Source organism: Hippocampus guttulatus, chromosome 6 (genome assembly GCF_054856545.1).
Source record: "Hippocampus guttulatus isolate MCC_2025c chromosome 6, RoL_Hgut_1.0, whole genome shotgun sequence".
Classification (NCBI taxonomy): domain Eukaryota; kingdom Metazoa; phylum Chordata; class Actinopteri; order Syngnathiformes; family Syngnathidae; genus Hippocampus; species Hippocampus guttulatus.
The window spans coordinates 13,150,704-13,167,390 of record NC_141266.1 but is presented as its reverse complement, the minus strand read 5'-3'; the positions used below and the strand labels follow the sequence as shown (position 1 = coordinate 13,167,390).

At 39.8% G+C, this 16,687-nt stretch overlaps 2 protein-coding genes across 2 annotated transcripts; one reads left to right on the top strand and one right to left on the bottom strand.

Annotated features, from left to right (window-relative positions):
- The first annotated feature begins 422 nt into the window (after positions 1 to 422).
- Positions 423 to 11,442, top strand: LOC147203574 (carboxypeptidase Q-like). The gene is made up of 12 exons (XM_086113068.1): positions 423 to 564; positions 774 to 831; positions 946 to 1,078; positions 2,330 to 2,539; positions 2,657 to 2,773; positions 3,048 to 3,255; positions 3,339 to 3,546; positions 6,588 to 6,699; positions 7,790 to 7,881; positions 8,632 to 8,727; positions 8,918 to 9,023; positions 10,929 to 11,442. The coding sequence occupies exons 3-12, from the start codon at positions 946 to 948 to the stop codon at positions 11,087 to 11,089; spliced, it is 1,443 nt and encodes a 480-aa protein (XP_085969194.1). The 5' UTR covers positions 423 to 564; positions 774 to 831; the 3' UTR covers positions 11,090 to 11,442.
- A 1,277-nt stretch (positions 11,443 to 12,719) lies between these two features.
- On the bottom strand, positions 12,720 to 16,594 carry dscc1 (DNA replication and sister chromatid cohesion 1). The gene is made up of 9 exons (XM_086113069.1): positions 16,425 to 16,594; positions 16,168 to 16,336; positions 14,915 to 15,049; positions 14,686 to 14,776; positions 14,439 to 14,577; positions 14,160 to 14,212; positions 13,931 to 14,085; positions 13,702 to 13,850; positions 12,720 to 13,120 (listed from the first exon to the last, which is right to left on the bottom strand). Exons 1-9 carry the CDS (start codon positions 16,592 to 16,594, stop codon positions 13,009 to 13,011), a joined length of 1,173 nt encoding a protein of 390 aa, XP_085969195.1. The 3' UTR covers positions 12,720 to 13,008.
- Between the last annotated feature and the right edge of the window lie 93 nt (positions 16,595 to 16,687).

Sequence of the window (16,687 nt, the reverse complement as noted above, 5' to 3'; positions counted from 1 at the left end):
TCATCATCATCTTTAAACCTCATTGGTTTATATCGTGTAAAATAACGCGTGTTTAATATTTACAGTATTGTGGAATAATATATTAATTATATATTTACTTTTAACACATTGTTTGTTTTCGTGACCAATTCTGAATGCATCCGAATGTCCGGTGCCGCTTTTTTATTTGTCTTTCGTGCTTTACGAAGTGACGAACAGTTTTTCGTTTTAATTTTTCTGCATTTCTGAATTTGAATTGTTTTTCATTTATTTGCATCCTCGCCTACTGCGCGAAGAAAACTGGGATAGGGTTCAGCACGCTGGCGACCCTTGTAAGGATTAGCAAATCAGACAATGGTTGGATGGATGGATTTATTTGCGGAACGTTTTACTGCGAAGGGCTCATAAAACAATACTTTTATTCTGGAGGTGCCTCAAGAGGAAGTTAAAAATCGCTTGGCGAACTAAATCACGGCAATACTTACACGGGTTGTAAACATCTATTCTGTCTTCTTTGGGGTTATTCTCAAGACGGAAGCAGTCTACAAAAACACAAGCGACTGTTCTGCAGTCCTGGCCTGCAGGGTTTGTGTTCTTTCACTCAGTTTTAACATCAAACAATCGCATTTTACAATCTGTAAACTTGCCGATTTGTTATCTCGTCGTCCTCCATTCATTCGTTCAATCTTGCGGATCTGACCTCGACATGTATCATTACAAAATGTTAATTTATGATTTTTTTTAATTAACGTGTTATTTAGTCGTAGCTTTTCACTTTCCTTTTGTCTTCTCAGTGAAAGCGAAACCTTAAACTTAATGTCAGTCAGACGAAGTTCCTCTTCCTGACGTAATGTAAGTCTCCCATTAATGGAAATAAGAGCTTGTTCAGGCTGTTTTCTTACAAATCAGTGCACATATTTTACTTTGATAGTTAATATTGCATTGTGGCAAACTATCTTTCCTCAGATGGCACAGGTTGCTGTTAAACTGTCTCTCCGCTACTCCATCCTTGTGGGTATTTTCATGTTGAAATCCCTGGATGGGAGACCTCAGAGCTCAACAATGGTCAGATATGAATTCAACAGTACTGCTCGGAAAGGTACCACAAACCCACTTTTAAATGTTGTCTATTTAATGAGGCCTGTTCATAGAATTTTATTTTCAAGACAGCAAATCGTGCTGTTGTCCCCCATACATTAAAACATCACCCATAACCGATAACACGCAAATGGCAAGCTTTCATCAAATTACCTCGACTACCAAAACCCCCCAAAAAACTTTCACACACTTTACCCACTTCATTTTATGTACATGTATTACTGAAATAAGCATATTTTAAGGGGATAGCCATGCAAGTTGGAAACTCTACACGTCACCCACATATTGTTTGGCCAACTTTAAGTAAATATTTTGATAGCACAGCAGAGTTTTTTTTTGGAGGGGGGGCATGCAATAAACAATAAAAGCATTTTCACTTGTGTAGCTATCACTTTCTACACTACTCTGTGTGTATGTTATACATGAATGAAACATAGGCTTCACTATACGCCTCGCTCACAAACCAATTTTCAGAAGTAGGCAGATGACAAAAGATTTCACGCCTGATGTATCGATCGTCATTTCACTATGACAAGTGGCCATGTCAAGCTTTCCGGGACACATGCACAATGTTTATTTGATAAAGAAAATAGAATTTACATGATCAAAATCACTTGTAGTGAGCAGGGCAATGTCTGTCTTACCAAAATCACATACTTCCAATGGAAAAAAAATGAAGGAGACAAATCAGGGTTATCAATATAATAGTATCGGGTTTCTAATATGTGTGCAAATGATTGGCCACTTACAGTATCAAAAGTTTCATTATTCTGCTACATTTTCATGATGACTGAATTATTCTGAAGAGGCCAATAAAGGCACTTTACAGTTATGGCTTTAAAACTAAATAAATGTATAACTGCCTCATCATACAGTATTATTACATATACACAACAATTTGGCTACTATTATTGAAATCTAAAGTCAAGGAAAATAGTTTAACTATTGATTGATAACAAATATGCTTGAAATACATGCCAATATGCAGGCAATATGCACTGTTGGTTCAGAATTTCTCCAGAAACATGAGATAGAAGTACATGATTTGCTTTAGTGGGCCACATGAAATAAGATAAGAAAACCTTTATTAGTCTCGCAATGGAGAAATTCCCAATTGACAGCAGCAAAGTTATGAAAGATGTGGTGGTCAGTGTCTGTACCCCGAGCCTTTAGTTTGACACCATGCTGTAAGGGAATCACAATTGATGGTTTAAACCTGCAATTGTTGTGTGTGTTAATGTGTGACCTCAAGACGTGGCCACAGAGGTTGCAGGCTACGCAGATGTGGCCAAACGGATCATCGACCTGGCTGTGTTTGGAGCTGCACAGAACCGCTCATACACACGCCTTGCAGACTTTACCGACACCATCGGGAACCGCGTCAGTGGCTCGATCAACCTGGAAATGGCTATCAGATATATGTATAAAGCTATGACTCAGGATGGTTTGGACGTACATCTTGGTGAGTAATCCTGTGTTACTGTCCATCCCAATGCATGAACATCACATGCCCGCAGGCACCAATCTTTGCAGTCTTTTTATAAAATGTTTGTTTCTGTCTTTGGGCCTTTTTCACCAGAACCAGTAAAAATTCCCCACTGGGTTAGAGGAAAGGAAACTGCAATTATGACATTGCCAAGGACCAAGAATCTTGCTATACTGGGCCTCGGGAGCAGTGTAGGGACGCCCCCTGAAGGTCAGCCACACTTCCTTAGGAAAGTGATTTTTGATCTTTCTTTGATCTTTGTTCTTTCCTCAAATTGTCACTGTTCTTATTCATTGCTGAATTTGTGATTTATTAAATATTCACCGGTCTTCTAATAACAAGTGTTTGTAAGAGGTGTACTGTGATTGGCCTGCTCTCCACAGAGACCCTGCAGAATAGCCTTCTTAAAATGGAAAGCTCTTTGATGAAAAAAGTGGATTTTAAACGTGCGTTAATTTCCCTTATTTTCCCTCCCTGGCTGAAGGCATTGAAGCAGAGGTGTTGGTTGTTGGATCTTTTGAGGAACTGAAGCGCAGAGCCAGCGAGGCCAAGGGCAGGATTGTGGTCTTCAACCAGCCGTTTGTCAGCTACGGTTTGACAGTGGCATACCGTGAATATGGCGCCTCCGAGGCATCGAAATTTGGAGCCGTGGCCACACTCATTCGATCCATCACGCCTTTCTCAATTAATAGGTGCCCATCTGCCTGCAGACATGGATATGCTATCTCTGCTATCAAACAAAATGTTTTCGCGATCTTAGCCTCTACCTCTTTAGTCCTCACACAGGTTGGCAAGACTACCAGGATGGTGTGAAGCGCATCCCTACGGCATGCATCACCATTGAGGATGCTGAGCTGATGTGGCGTATAGCGCAGAGGGGACAGCGGATCACCGTCAGACTCACAATGGCCGCCAAGACACTCCCAGATGCCGACTCCTTTAACACAGTAGCTGAGATCAAAGGCTGGCAGCATCCCGGGCAGGTAGCACCCACCTTCCGTCTGTCTTCCATGTTTATTTAAATGTATGCAAATGCCTTCTTGCTTTCTCAATGTTAAATCGACTTGGAGGGGTACATTCAAATTAATATGTCACTTCAATAATTTATTCCCTCCGTTTGGTGGCCACACATGGGAGAAAATATGTGACATTTCCTGGTTCAGTATCGACTGTACTGTTTATAACCCCATCGTTAATAAGAAACAAAGTGAGATAAAATTAGGTTCATACATGAAATGCAAACCAAAAATTGAGACCTTGTGTAAAATGTAGATTAGGAAAAATACAAAGATTTGCACATTTTTTCAAACCTAAATTCAACTAAATACTGTACATTACAAACAAACCAAAGCTATTTCTTTCATGACATTGTTTTTTCATGAATACAGGACAGTCCTCCAGTTCTGGCTGCAGGAAGTGAAACACAAAACTGCCTTTGTTGTGTTCATCATAATTCCCCGCGATTACTTGTCATTTCTAAATAAGAGGAAGTCTCCTGAAAATGTCAATGTCGTTACTGTATTAATCTATTGCCGACAGAAAATAGATTTCATTTTACACGTGAATTAATATCCCAAAAACAACAAACGTTTACTCGACTAGGTAAAGTGTTCTGGTCTGTTGTCTGGTATAAACTGTGGCCTTGCTTCATCATCATTTTATCATGTATCACATACCACGACTTGACCCAACATGTACAGTAAAGCGTCATGTCCAAATCCTTTGAGATGGCATACTTGCATACAGAGAAAAAACGGGTAGAACTTGAAAAACACACACGCTGCTTCTACCCAAATCTCAAAATAAACTCACTCTGAATACTTTTATCTTTGTAAAAGCAGACCTTTTGACACTACTTTTGTACTTACTTGCATGTTTTCTTAATTAAGAGTTTGGTGAGTGTATTTTGCATGTTGAATTATGGCTTACCATAAAACATAATACATCCAAATGCCACTTGAAAGCACAGTGGGTAATTCATTCATACTCTGTGCTTGTGAAATGATTCTCTATCAGCTTTTCATCATTTTTAGTATAGAGTAAAGCCAAGTCCTGCTAGTTTACAGTTAAAACATCATACATGTACATGATGTTGATAATGACAATGAGCCAAAATGCTAGATATGGATAAAGTATAAAAAGGGGAAATGAAACCCATGCGATAATTGAATCATCTGTAGCTTTTGGGTTTCCCCTTTTGCAGTTTCACTGAATGATGTTGGGGTGATTTCAGGTTTCATGACTCTCAGCATGAGGCTGAGTCACTCAGTCAATTATCTAACAAGAATTTCTTTTACTGTTACTCGACCAGAGGCGATTGCTCTAAGACTGCAAGGGAAGCTCAGCTTCCTTTAAAATGTCAAAAAAAAAGTGATCAAATATATGTGTGTACATACAATTGTGCGTACTTGTCATTGACTAAACATGCGCTACAACGCGCTCAACTTTTGTTCCGAATCAGCTTGTTATTACTGGTTACGACACGACTCTCTTCTCATTCATTCCCGCATCTTCACTGTGCTTTAAACTTTGTGGACGCTGAGCGTCTGCAGCACGGACGCTGGGCGTCGAGAGGGTAGTCCAAATCCTTGAAACGAGACGAGTCATTGTCGGCATCCATGGGAGCATTTTTCAATTCTCATTCTGTTCTGAGTTGAACGGGAGACTTCTTCTAATCATCTAAGCGACACTCTCTTTGTTGAAAACGACTAGCGACAAATTAATCTTGTATTTCTGGTGGGTATTATTGTAGTTGCTTGTGTTTGCAGACTGACTTATATCACCACAGGGTCACAGATCATTTTCTTAAAAAGGAACGGAGAGTAGAATTCACGTATAAATAAACGGACACATTTTATGATGTAGGCCGAAATTGAGTTTCCCCTCCTTGACAGACCAGCATCCGCCACTGTACGCTACCTACTGAGCATTGACACCTTTTACACTCAGTTGTACTACAGCCTTCTGGAAATGGCTAAATATGTAAAATTTGTAAACATCCCTTACATATAAATATGCAGCTGGTGTATGACATTTTTTTTCTCAACGTCATTGATGGTGCAGTGGTCCACTTGCCTGACTTGTGTGTGGGCGGCGTGGGATCGTTTCCTACGAAGTGACGGTCTGAATGTGGGTGTGTGTGGTTGTTCATCTTTAAATGTTCCCTATGACTGACCGGCAACCAGTTCAGGGGTTAGTCCGCCCTTATGCCCGAAGTCAGATGGGATAGTCTCCAGCAACTCCCATGATATTCACAATCTCCCATGACAACTTCTGACACACCCACCTTGCGTTATCTCGAAATTTATGTGCAACCGTCAAAGGCGTGTGACTCATTGAAGTCTGAGGCTGGCCATAAATGAACCCTGAACTGGTGGCACACATAGACAAACAATCATTCGCGCTCACACTTAAGGACAATTTAGAGTGTTCCTTTAACCTGCCATGCATGTTTTTGGAATGTGGGAGGAAACAAGAGTACCCTGAGAAAACCCACGCAGGCACAGGGAGACCATGCAAACTCCACGCAGGAAGGCCGGAGCCGGAAACGAAACCTGCACCTCTGCACTGTGAGGCGGACGCTAACTAGTCATCCACTGCGCTGCCCCAAAAAGAATCTTAGTATGGATAACATGTGCGCTTATCAAATAACTGATAATTGTGTGGTTACTTAAAGTTTTATAAAAATAACTGATTAAACCTGGAAGGAATTACTGTATTTCAATTTGCATTATTTTAGATGGCAGCAAGATCATATATTTTGTTTGACCTCTCAGATTCAATATTTAGTTTGTTTGTTTTTTGATTATGAAACAAGGTCTTTGTTCCTATTTTTGTTGGTTTTTCTCTAAAAGTGGTGCAATGTGTCAGGGTCATGGTCCACACTTTTGTTTGTCCACACACTGTCCTGCTCATCCTGCTGACAGGAATTCAACATAACTTCACTGGAAATAGTGTTTGTCACTCTTTTTTTTTCCTTCCAACAGGATGCACGGATTTAATGTGTTTTATTTATATGCACTAGGTTGTCCTATTGAGTGGTCACCTGGACAGTTGGGATGTGGGCCAGGGTGCCATGGATGATGGGGGCGGCGCCATGGTTTCCTGGGAAGCCCTGTCACTCATAAAACAGCTAGGTGAGCCAAGCCAAACAATTAAAAAAGCATGTAAACAAAGCTGCGTTAATAATTACTTTTGATTTAGTTGTCTCACTGTGAATGAGGAGTGTACGAACAGTACTTCCAAAACTTGCACAATCATCTCACGTCACATTTATGTGGAAAGAAACTACAGTGATTGTATATTTATATATATATATATATATATATAGGATGAATGTTTTCACCAGGCGTGATTTTAACCACTATTTTACCGTTCATTACCCTTGAGTTTTCTGAAAGCCGCTTGAAATAAAAAATGTATTATTATTGTTATTATTTGAACATAAATTTTATTTTTGTTATTGATTAGACCACTGGTCATAACCCCCCCCCCCCCCCCCACCCCAAAAACAAAAATATATTTTTCCCCAAATTCTTAAAACTTTAATGTAAATTCTCAATGTTTTACCATTTTAAACAGGAATTATGAATTTTCTAAATTGGAATTCACCTTTTTGTACTCAAATTTGAGCTGACTCATTCAATTATTCAAGAATAGTATTCAACTATGAATATTATTGGACAAGCCTGTCGCTGCTCCACTCCTGAGCTAACCCGCTAGACAAATGAATCAAACCTAAATTATATTATGAACATGTCTCAATTCTTCTTCTTCTTATTTTTGTCTTTATGCATTCATGGGTGCTTCTTTCCCTTGTGACCTGTGAATAAATAGGTTACAAGTGACAATTATTAATGCTTTGTCATTTATGAGGGAATGAGGTGAATAATTTAAAGTAGTAACCTCTCCAAAGAGAGTCTTATTATAAACAAAGAGAAAAAATCACTCTCTCTCTCTCTCTCTCTCTCTCTCTCTCTCTCTCTCTCTATATATATATATATATATATATACACACACACACACACATACACATATTAGATGCTACTAGTTTTAAATTATATTGTTGGCAAAATACTAGATCTTAAAGTAACCCAATGGCTTAACATATTAATACGCCAATTTTGGGGGGAATGTAAAGTTAGTGCATAAACATATAAGGACACATTTGTTGTAATGTGGTACACAGTTATGTTCTTCTCAATGTGGACCCTCATTCATTTCCAGGTTTACGTCCAAGGAGGACCATGCGCACAGTGCTGTGGGCGGGTGAAGAGCAGGGTGGCGTTGGAGCGCAGCAGTACTACGATCTTCATAAGGTCTTACACATTGTTGCATTTCTGAATAGAGAAAAAAATTGCACTGCACAATGAAAGAGAGCAGAACTATAGAAATCAATAACGCATCTGTAGAGCGCCGACAATTGGTCCACAGTTCTGCTGTCCACATCTGGTTAATCTCATCTCAGCCCTTGCACAAGCTGCATGTAAACTACAGCATCCAATTCAACAATCACACTGCTTTGATTAGTGACATTAGTTCTGGATGGATCTTGTTCCAATGTTACTTAACCTTGATTGAGCCAAGGCGCATATTTTACCTTTGAAAACAAAAAAAATCTCAAACAGAAATGACATGCAATGTGAATACACTGGTTCGTTATGTTACTTCTGCTTTTCAGTGTAAGGGCATTTCATTTTCCTGCTTGTCACTAATTCATTCATTGCTGGCGCAGCTCGATCAACAAAGATACATGATTTGTCGGACTAGGAAATAAATCGTTTTCAGATTGATTCGGTGAAATGGAGTAATTTCCAAAGCACGTCTGATGATTCACTTACGTAAGGCACACTAATGTGGAAGAGCACACTGATTGGGGAAGCACTTAAGGCTTTTAAGTATATATAATATTTTGTGCTCTGGCAATGTATGAAGGTAATTTCTCAAACCATTTTGTGTTCTCTGAAGTTTTGAAACTTGATTTTAAACTGGGATGTGCTCTTTTTAAGTTTTTAAACATTTGTCACTTTGCAGTTTGTTTTCTCCTTTCAACTTTCTCTACCATCCAGGTGAATTTATCCAACTTCGATATGGTCATGGAATCCGACATGGGGACATTCAGCCCAGTGGCTCTGCAGTTTACTGGAAGTGTTGCAGCACAAAAGGTAAGAAGATCACAGAAGCATTTTTATATACAGTGTACATTGTAATTCTGTATACCCTAGAAAGCACTAGGTGCTAAAAAAAAACAAGACAGTATGAAAAGCATGAACCTGTTTTTATTTCTGTCTGCAAATTGTATTTTAGTGGTAGTGTGAGGAGCCGAGGAGACCATGTCTGTGTGTGTACCGACAGGTGATGGAGGAGGTGGTCAAACTGTTAGCTCCTCTCAATACCACAAAACTGGAGAACCATGGGGAGGGGACGGACATCACTCCTTGGATGCTGGCCGGTGTACCAGGTCTGTTTAATCAGCAGGATGTTACTGACCACATGGGGAAATAGGAAGTGTTCTATCTCAATTGCTTTGGGGTGACGGAATACTTTATTACTTTGAAAATGCTGTGACCAGAGGTTCACTTCCTCTGTGTCTTGCCTTATTGTCAGCTTTAAAATAGTGCCAAATTAGTGATGGGTTGGTGAAGCGTTCCAGCACATTGGGCAAACTATATTGCTACTGTGTCATTTTTGACAGAATGTAATTTTAAAATATCTTTGAACTATAGAATAAATAAGTATGGGAATGTAAACATGTGTCATGATGTGAAAATGAGAGTGCAAATGTCATGCTTATAAACTTGTATTTGAGACACGGCGTTTTAAAAATTATTTTTAATATATTTTTTTATTTTTAAAGTTTATCCAGTATTTTTCGACACAAATTTCTGTAGTTTAGATTAACACACGCACACAATACAGCGACAATACAGTTTGACAGCCACGGAATATCATGGGCCGTAATCGACCAAACAAACAAAAAAGGTTGCTGAGTGGGACTTGGTTTGAAACTTCTAAACCGCATTATTTTACATCTGTTGATGTTCCTTGTGATTGACTGGCAAGCAGTCCAGGGTGTCTTCTATTTGTCATCTAAAGTCAGTTGAGAAAGGCTCCAACTTCCCTGCAAACCTAAACAAGATAGGCAGTAGACAATGTATATGTGTACTGGGATGGATGGTTATCAATATCACACGAGAATTAATTGTGCGAGCTGGTGAAGGTTTTTATCCATTGCTGAATAGGAGTTTAAAGCCATGGCTCATAAGTCAAATAAATTCAAGCCAAAGGGGGAAAAAGTTTCAAACTACTGTATACCATTTGATCAAAGGGGTGACTGATTGTGCAGTTGCCATAATGATACAGGAACATTCCTTAGACACTGCCAAAACATTATGAAGAATTCTTGGCATAATGCAGTTCATATCTGCAATTTGGGGAGAGGTTGAAGGTCCCACTGCAAAAACATGGACACAAGAGTACAAATGTTTCAACACCATTTGTACATAGCACTCTTTCCCTCGTTTCATCATGTGCATGGATATGCATGATGTGGCAATTTGATTATGTGTTTGTAATACATTCAAAATCAGAACGCAAATGCGCATCACCCTGAAAAGATGCACTGCTACTTCAGGACCCGGACGATTTGCTGTGATTGATGGAACCATGAATTATGCTCTGTACTAGAAGATTCGGAGTCCGAATGTTCGGACATGAGTTCATGATAAGCTGATGTGCACTTGCGTTCTGCAGCAGGATAACGATCCAAAACATACCAGCAGGTCTACTTCTGAATGGCTTAAAAAAAAAAAGTAGGTATTGGAGTGGCTTTGTCAAAGTCCGGACTTTAATCTGTTTTTAATGTTGTGGCATGACCTTAAAAGGGCCATTCACCTCTCCAGTGTAACCGAATCAAATCAATTGTGCAAGAAACAGTGGACCAACAAATCTCTGGGGACTCATTGCCAGTGAAAGAAAACGCTTGATTTCAGTTGTTGCTGCTGAGTGTGGCCCAACCAATTATTAGGTGTACGGGGCCCGAACTTTTTCACATAGGGCCATTTGGCTTTGAATCGATTTTTTTCTCCTTTAATAAAGTCAATCTTTAAAAACAGCATTTTATGTTTGCTTGGGTTACCTTTGTCTGATATTATATTTGTTTGATGATCTTCAACATTAAGTTGAGGAAACTCCTAAAAAATCTAAGAATTGATTCCAAAATGTAAGAATTGGAGAAGGGGATAAATACGTTTTCACCGCACTGTAGGTACAGTAGAGTATAAAATAGATAGATACTTAATTTTACAAGATGAAAAGTTAACTTTTCAGTTCCCACAAACTCTTTTATGTGTTGCCCGTCATCCAGGTGCCAGCCTCCATGTAGCCGACAGTCGCTATTTTTGGTTCCACCACACAGAAGCTGATACCATGACAGTTCAGGACCCTCGAGATATGGACCTCTGCTCGGCTTTGTGGGCCGTGGTGGCTTATGTAGTAGCAGACCTCGAAGACATGCTGCCTCGGTAGTTGTTTAGAGGAGGGGACACGGGGATTTTCGGCAACTGCGTCACACGTGTTTACACCGGTGATATTGCGGTAGAGTATCAAGGCTTACCAAAAAGTAACATTGCACATTATGCGAGACCAAAATATGACAAGCACGAAGGAAAGCTTTTTTGACCAAAATAGTTTGGGTTTTTCCATGGTTTTTATACTTGTATTTTTTTTTAACTTTTCCATGTTTTTACAAAGTGGGACTTGTATCTAATTACCGGTTTTCCATGTGTTCTGAAAGATTTTACACATTACTAAATAAATAAATGCACTTGAATTATTTTGTATCATAAATAAACTGCCATTGCTTTGGTCATTCATCACCATACCATTATTCCCTTTTTACTCTTTTCATGATTTTGTGCAGGGTAGTCTGGTGTGGAGTTTGCATGTTCTCCCCCTGCCTGCATGGGTTTTCTCCGGGTACGCCGGTCCCCCCCTAGCCCCCATTCCAAAAGCATGCATGCCAGGGTAATGGAACGCTCTAAATTGTCCCGAGGTGTGAGTGTGAGCGTGAACGGTTGTTCGTCAATGTGTGCCCTGCGATTGGCTGGCAACCGGTTCAGGGTGTCCCCCGCCTACTGCCCGAAGACAGCTGGGATAGGCTCCGGCACACCCCGTGACCCTTGTGAGGATTAAGTGGATCGGAAAATGGATGGATGATTTTGTGCAATGAAAGTGCTGATAAGTGAAATTAGCTTTTGATGACGTGATCAGAATGATAAAAGATGGAGATTTTAACGGCAAAAAGGTTTGCCAAGAATTCATAATCAGATCAATTTTTGGCTTGCCACGGAAGGCCGCATAAAACACAATTGCCCAATCTATTTCGAAGTCATCATTCCCACCAGCAATGTCAACCAGTGTAGACAAAAGTCCTTTTGGAAACTCTGAGTGTGCACTGGATGTTGTTGTAACTTGTTGCAGGCCTTAAGTCACTTTTTGTCAATGTCTGCTGAACTCATAGGCTGATTCAGACACACACGCACACGATTATGTGAGTTGGGAAACAGACTGGATGGTTCAGCACAGTGAGTCACACATCTGTGCTGACATGAGCTGCAGTAAGCCGCATGCGCACAAGACAATTCATATAGTCGACTTGAATCCGGTTCACTTAGTTTACATTTAATGCATTCATGGTTTGATATGATTTTTTTTTTACTCATTGGTGTCAGTTTATTTGATTCAGATAACTATTGCTATTGAGTATTTAACTTGACAGGTTTAATGTTAAAGTAATACTGCTGAAAACCTACAGAGGACGTGCTATTCTGCATACTGTGTATATTAATTAATATTGTATAACAGGGTTCAATGACTTTTGTGAAAGTGAAAGCTACTTTTTGGGTACTGATTAAGGTGAGGGGCTAACGGTTTGATAAACACTTCTGAAATAACAATGTATCTTTCATTATGTTATTGTTGATCATGATATCCTCTATGACATAGATAGATAGGGCACTTACTGTAATTTTAAAATAAATCTATGCAAGTGTTAAAACTTTAAAATTGTCACTTCTACAACGTTCCACGATTCCGCGCAAATGACGTCTTCACTCATGAGTCACTTCTCGGACCAAGCCACAAACTAGTCACGTGGTCCTGCTGGTAACCATTGCGAGACACCGTCAACTTTTATTTTTCTTTACATGTCTCCACCTTGTGGACAGTCACCCAAATAGCAGCCAGTAAGTGTACACTTGATTTTGAGGGATAAAGATGACAGTCACTCAAGTATTCATGGCAAAAATGTATTACAATGAATTTCTACAAACAGTTAAAATTCAAGTGACCTGGAGACGCCCCAACGGTTTGTAAATGCCAAAACTCAGGATCAATAATTATGAACACCTTTAAACAGAGAAGTGATGGAAGGCATGAGAATGATGTCAAGTTGCAATAGGCCTTCTGGAGTTGAACACCTTGACGCCATTTTGCATTGAAGATCGAGCATATTTGGTCAACAGCGCTCCCGTGGTTTGTTTCTCTCGGCAAAGGTCCCTGGAAAGCAGGAGGGAAAGACATGACTTGGGATCAAGTTAAATAAAAAAAATAAAGAACATAAAAACAAACACTGAGTGATGACAAAGATAAAAGAAAACACATTTTTTTGCCATAAATTATGAGATTATAGCTCTTTCTTTCACTGCCATTTTATTCCTCCTTGTTGTTGGAGTGCAATGCTGTTGCTTGCAGCAACTACCACAGAACCACATTGTATTCAGATAAATTCTGCAAGCTCACAGGACATGATTGTCCATTACATTTACGACATTGTGACGATGTTTATATGAGATACAAATTTCAAATCATAGCAAAACAAGTTGTTCACGGACGCCCAAAATCAGACCCGTAGATTGCGCGAAAATTCAGTTGCATCGCCCCGGTAGGTGCCTAAAGCACAGCATACCACAACATTGTCCATTGCTCTTCAGTGATAAATACATTTTATTGAACATTTTAATGTCCCCCTGCAACCCTTGTGAGGATAAGCGGTTTGGAAAATGGATGAATGCAGTGATTCTAAATGTCAAAATTAAAATTGCGTATTTAAAAAAAAAAAAAAAAGAGATGATACCCACGCTATATATGGCGTAATATCGTCTTCTGTCCATTTCTCTCGCAGTGTGAAAAGATGATTAAAGCGCTCCAGCGTGTCCTCTGGGAGATCTTCGACCTGCAGAAGACAGATGGTCTCAGGGCGGGAGGTGCGGTCCACCAGGGCAACACTCTAGAGGAGGTACAACATTCTCATTATGCTCTACTATTGATTTCTGATTTGCAATGAAAATGTGACGATTAGATGCAAACCTTGAGCTGGTCCAGACTGGCGCTCATACCATCTGGTACGCTCTGCTGCCACACCTCCTGAAATTCCCTCAGGTTGAACTTAACGGCATTCTTCAGCAACATGAGCGCAGTGGCCCGACAAACTTTAGCCTCATCCAGCGAATAAAACACATCGTCTGTTTGGAGGCAAGTGGATATGTAAAACTCTACTTGGAAATTCCTACAGATTGCAAAAAATGTTTTCACTCACCATTTTCAGTGTAGCGTGTCCCATAGCTGTTTAAACAGTGCTCAATCATCTCTCTGTGAACAACATGAAGACACTGGAAGTCTTTTTTTTTAATCTGTTAATGTGCTGCAGTACCCTCTTTTTATGTTGCTATCAATTTATTGCCTCAATTGTCTTCATGTTTCGCTATTTTTATATGGCTGATTTTTACTTAACATACAGTACTTTGTATGCAGCAATGGTTGTTTTGAAAGTGCTATCTAAATAAAGTTGAGTTGTTGAGTGACGGTTGACACTGACCTGGGCTCAAGTGGGCCTAACTCCTCCAGACTGGTTTGAAGTGGAACCTTGTTGCATGACCATGACTCAGAGTCCACCAGCTGAGTCACATGACCAAGCAACTTCATCTCATAGTCAGAGTCGAGCACACGCCAACAGCCTGAAGAAACACACACGGTATAATAAATAGCTTTCAAATTGTTCGGTGTTGCGGAACACTGGCAGTGACCTTTTCATTTAACAATGTGTTAATATTGTGTCTCTTAACCATTTATTTGACAGGCGTGGATGGCCTTCAAGTGGTTCTTGAGCTCGTCTTCACTGGCTTGAATCGTCTCCAGCAGATCGTCCATAGTGTACTACACAAAAGGGTATAACCAGTGCTTAAAATATTTACAGTCCATCAAAAATACGATCCTAGTGTGTATTGTGTGTTCCTGTGATGTAACTAATTAGCCATAAAGTAGCAGCAAGTTCAAGGAGGAAAAGCATGTTACTGTGTTTTCAGCATTCTCTTGCTGCCCCGCTAAGGGAGGTCCTAGATATGGATTCTCCCTTAAAACTCTCAACAGCTTCTTCAATTTAGGACGCTGTCTCCTCACTTCCCAGTAGCTGTTGCAAAAGCCCCAGATCTGCAAAGAGTGAAGAGCAGACTTGAGTTGAACGTTAAATGCTGATTTGTATCATCTTTCTCAAACTTTATGGAATTTTCTTTTTTGCTGTTATTACGTACCGGTACTATTTTAATACATTTTATTTAATATAAACTAGCTGTTACACATCAAAAGGGTGGGGCATTTCTGTACACTTTTCTTAGGATTTGCAAGGCATGTCCAGCAGAATTTTGGAGATGTTCTGAGATTTGGAAATATTGGAACTACATGGGACACAGTGTCAAAATTAATTAACTGGGCAGTTTAGGTACTGTAATTTCAATGAACTACATCCTGTATAATTCACACCTGAGGACCGGCCGCACAGAGGCTTTACTGACCTCTGGTGGATGCGTCGGATAGTTATTGACTATTAAACTCCTACGTACAAGGAATATTGTAACCATGCCACATTTGAGTAATAATAATACATTTTATTTATAAGCGCATTTCACAACACTCAAGGAATTCCTAATTAATCGTCAATTCAGCAATTGTCCACGTTATTGCTTTTAATTGCAATGGAGATCAGTGGCGGGCTATGCCTTAAATAGGGATTTGTCCGACTTAATCCATGTGACATGTCACAATTATATAAATCATCAAAAATATATCTTTTTTAAAACCCCACAGTATAACAGGACACAACTGTGCCACATACATCATTCAAAAAATTAAAAGACATCCTACTTAGCAGAGATATTGATTAGTAAATGTATTACAGGCATAGGTTCTGCTCGTCAAACTCGGCTTGCTCTGGCCAACCAATCAGAATCCTGAAAATGCGATGTTATTATGGGACGTATAGTTGGCCCAGGGAAGCAAATTTGAAATGTGATCGTTTTAAGAGACAGTCCCGTTGCTAATATACAGTACCTTGAGTTACATTGAACAGCAATCCTGATTCTGAAGGCCGCGGGCAGTTAACAATCTCACGGCAACATGCACTGAGAAGTGGTGCACTCAAGACAAATTCTATTTTGTCAATTTCATGAAAAACAAAAAAAAAAAAAGAAATATAAGTTCGTAGAGAAGGTATTGATGACCCTGAAGATCCACCACTGATGGAAATACAATGGAATTTCGAAACTCATAACCTGAGCATGAACGAGATGTGTGCTCTCCTGTGTGCTGGTGAGCTGATCGGGTGTTTTGCATCCTGGCAGAAAGAGCAGCATGTTGGACGTGTCTGCGATCTTCAAATCGTAAGTTTTGTCATTGCTACACAGCACGGCATGTTCATTTTTGTCCCCTCTGATCACCAGGCTGCCAAAGAGGACATCTTTATCAGGTCTACTGACACTTACAAAACATATTACATGTTTATACTAGAATTTTCAAATATGGTTCAGACCTGTTACCCGCTTCTATGTGTTTGCACAGTGTGTCGTCCAGCTCCATCAGGCAGTAGTCTGCAGACGAGACGTTCTCTCCCAGAGACAGACAGTGAATCGTTTTCTGCAGATCTTCCTCTTTCAGCTTGGCGATCTCCAGCGTGGCCCGAACCTCCTCCAAAGTTCTCATTTTGAACAGACCGTAAATTGGAAAAATCCAGAATAAATTTTGAGCATATAGGCGAAACGAATGTAAAAAGTCCTCGAATGGGTGCTTTGGAGA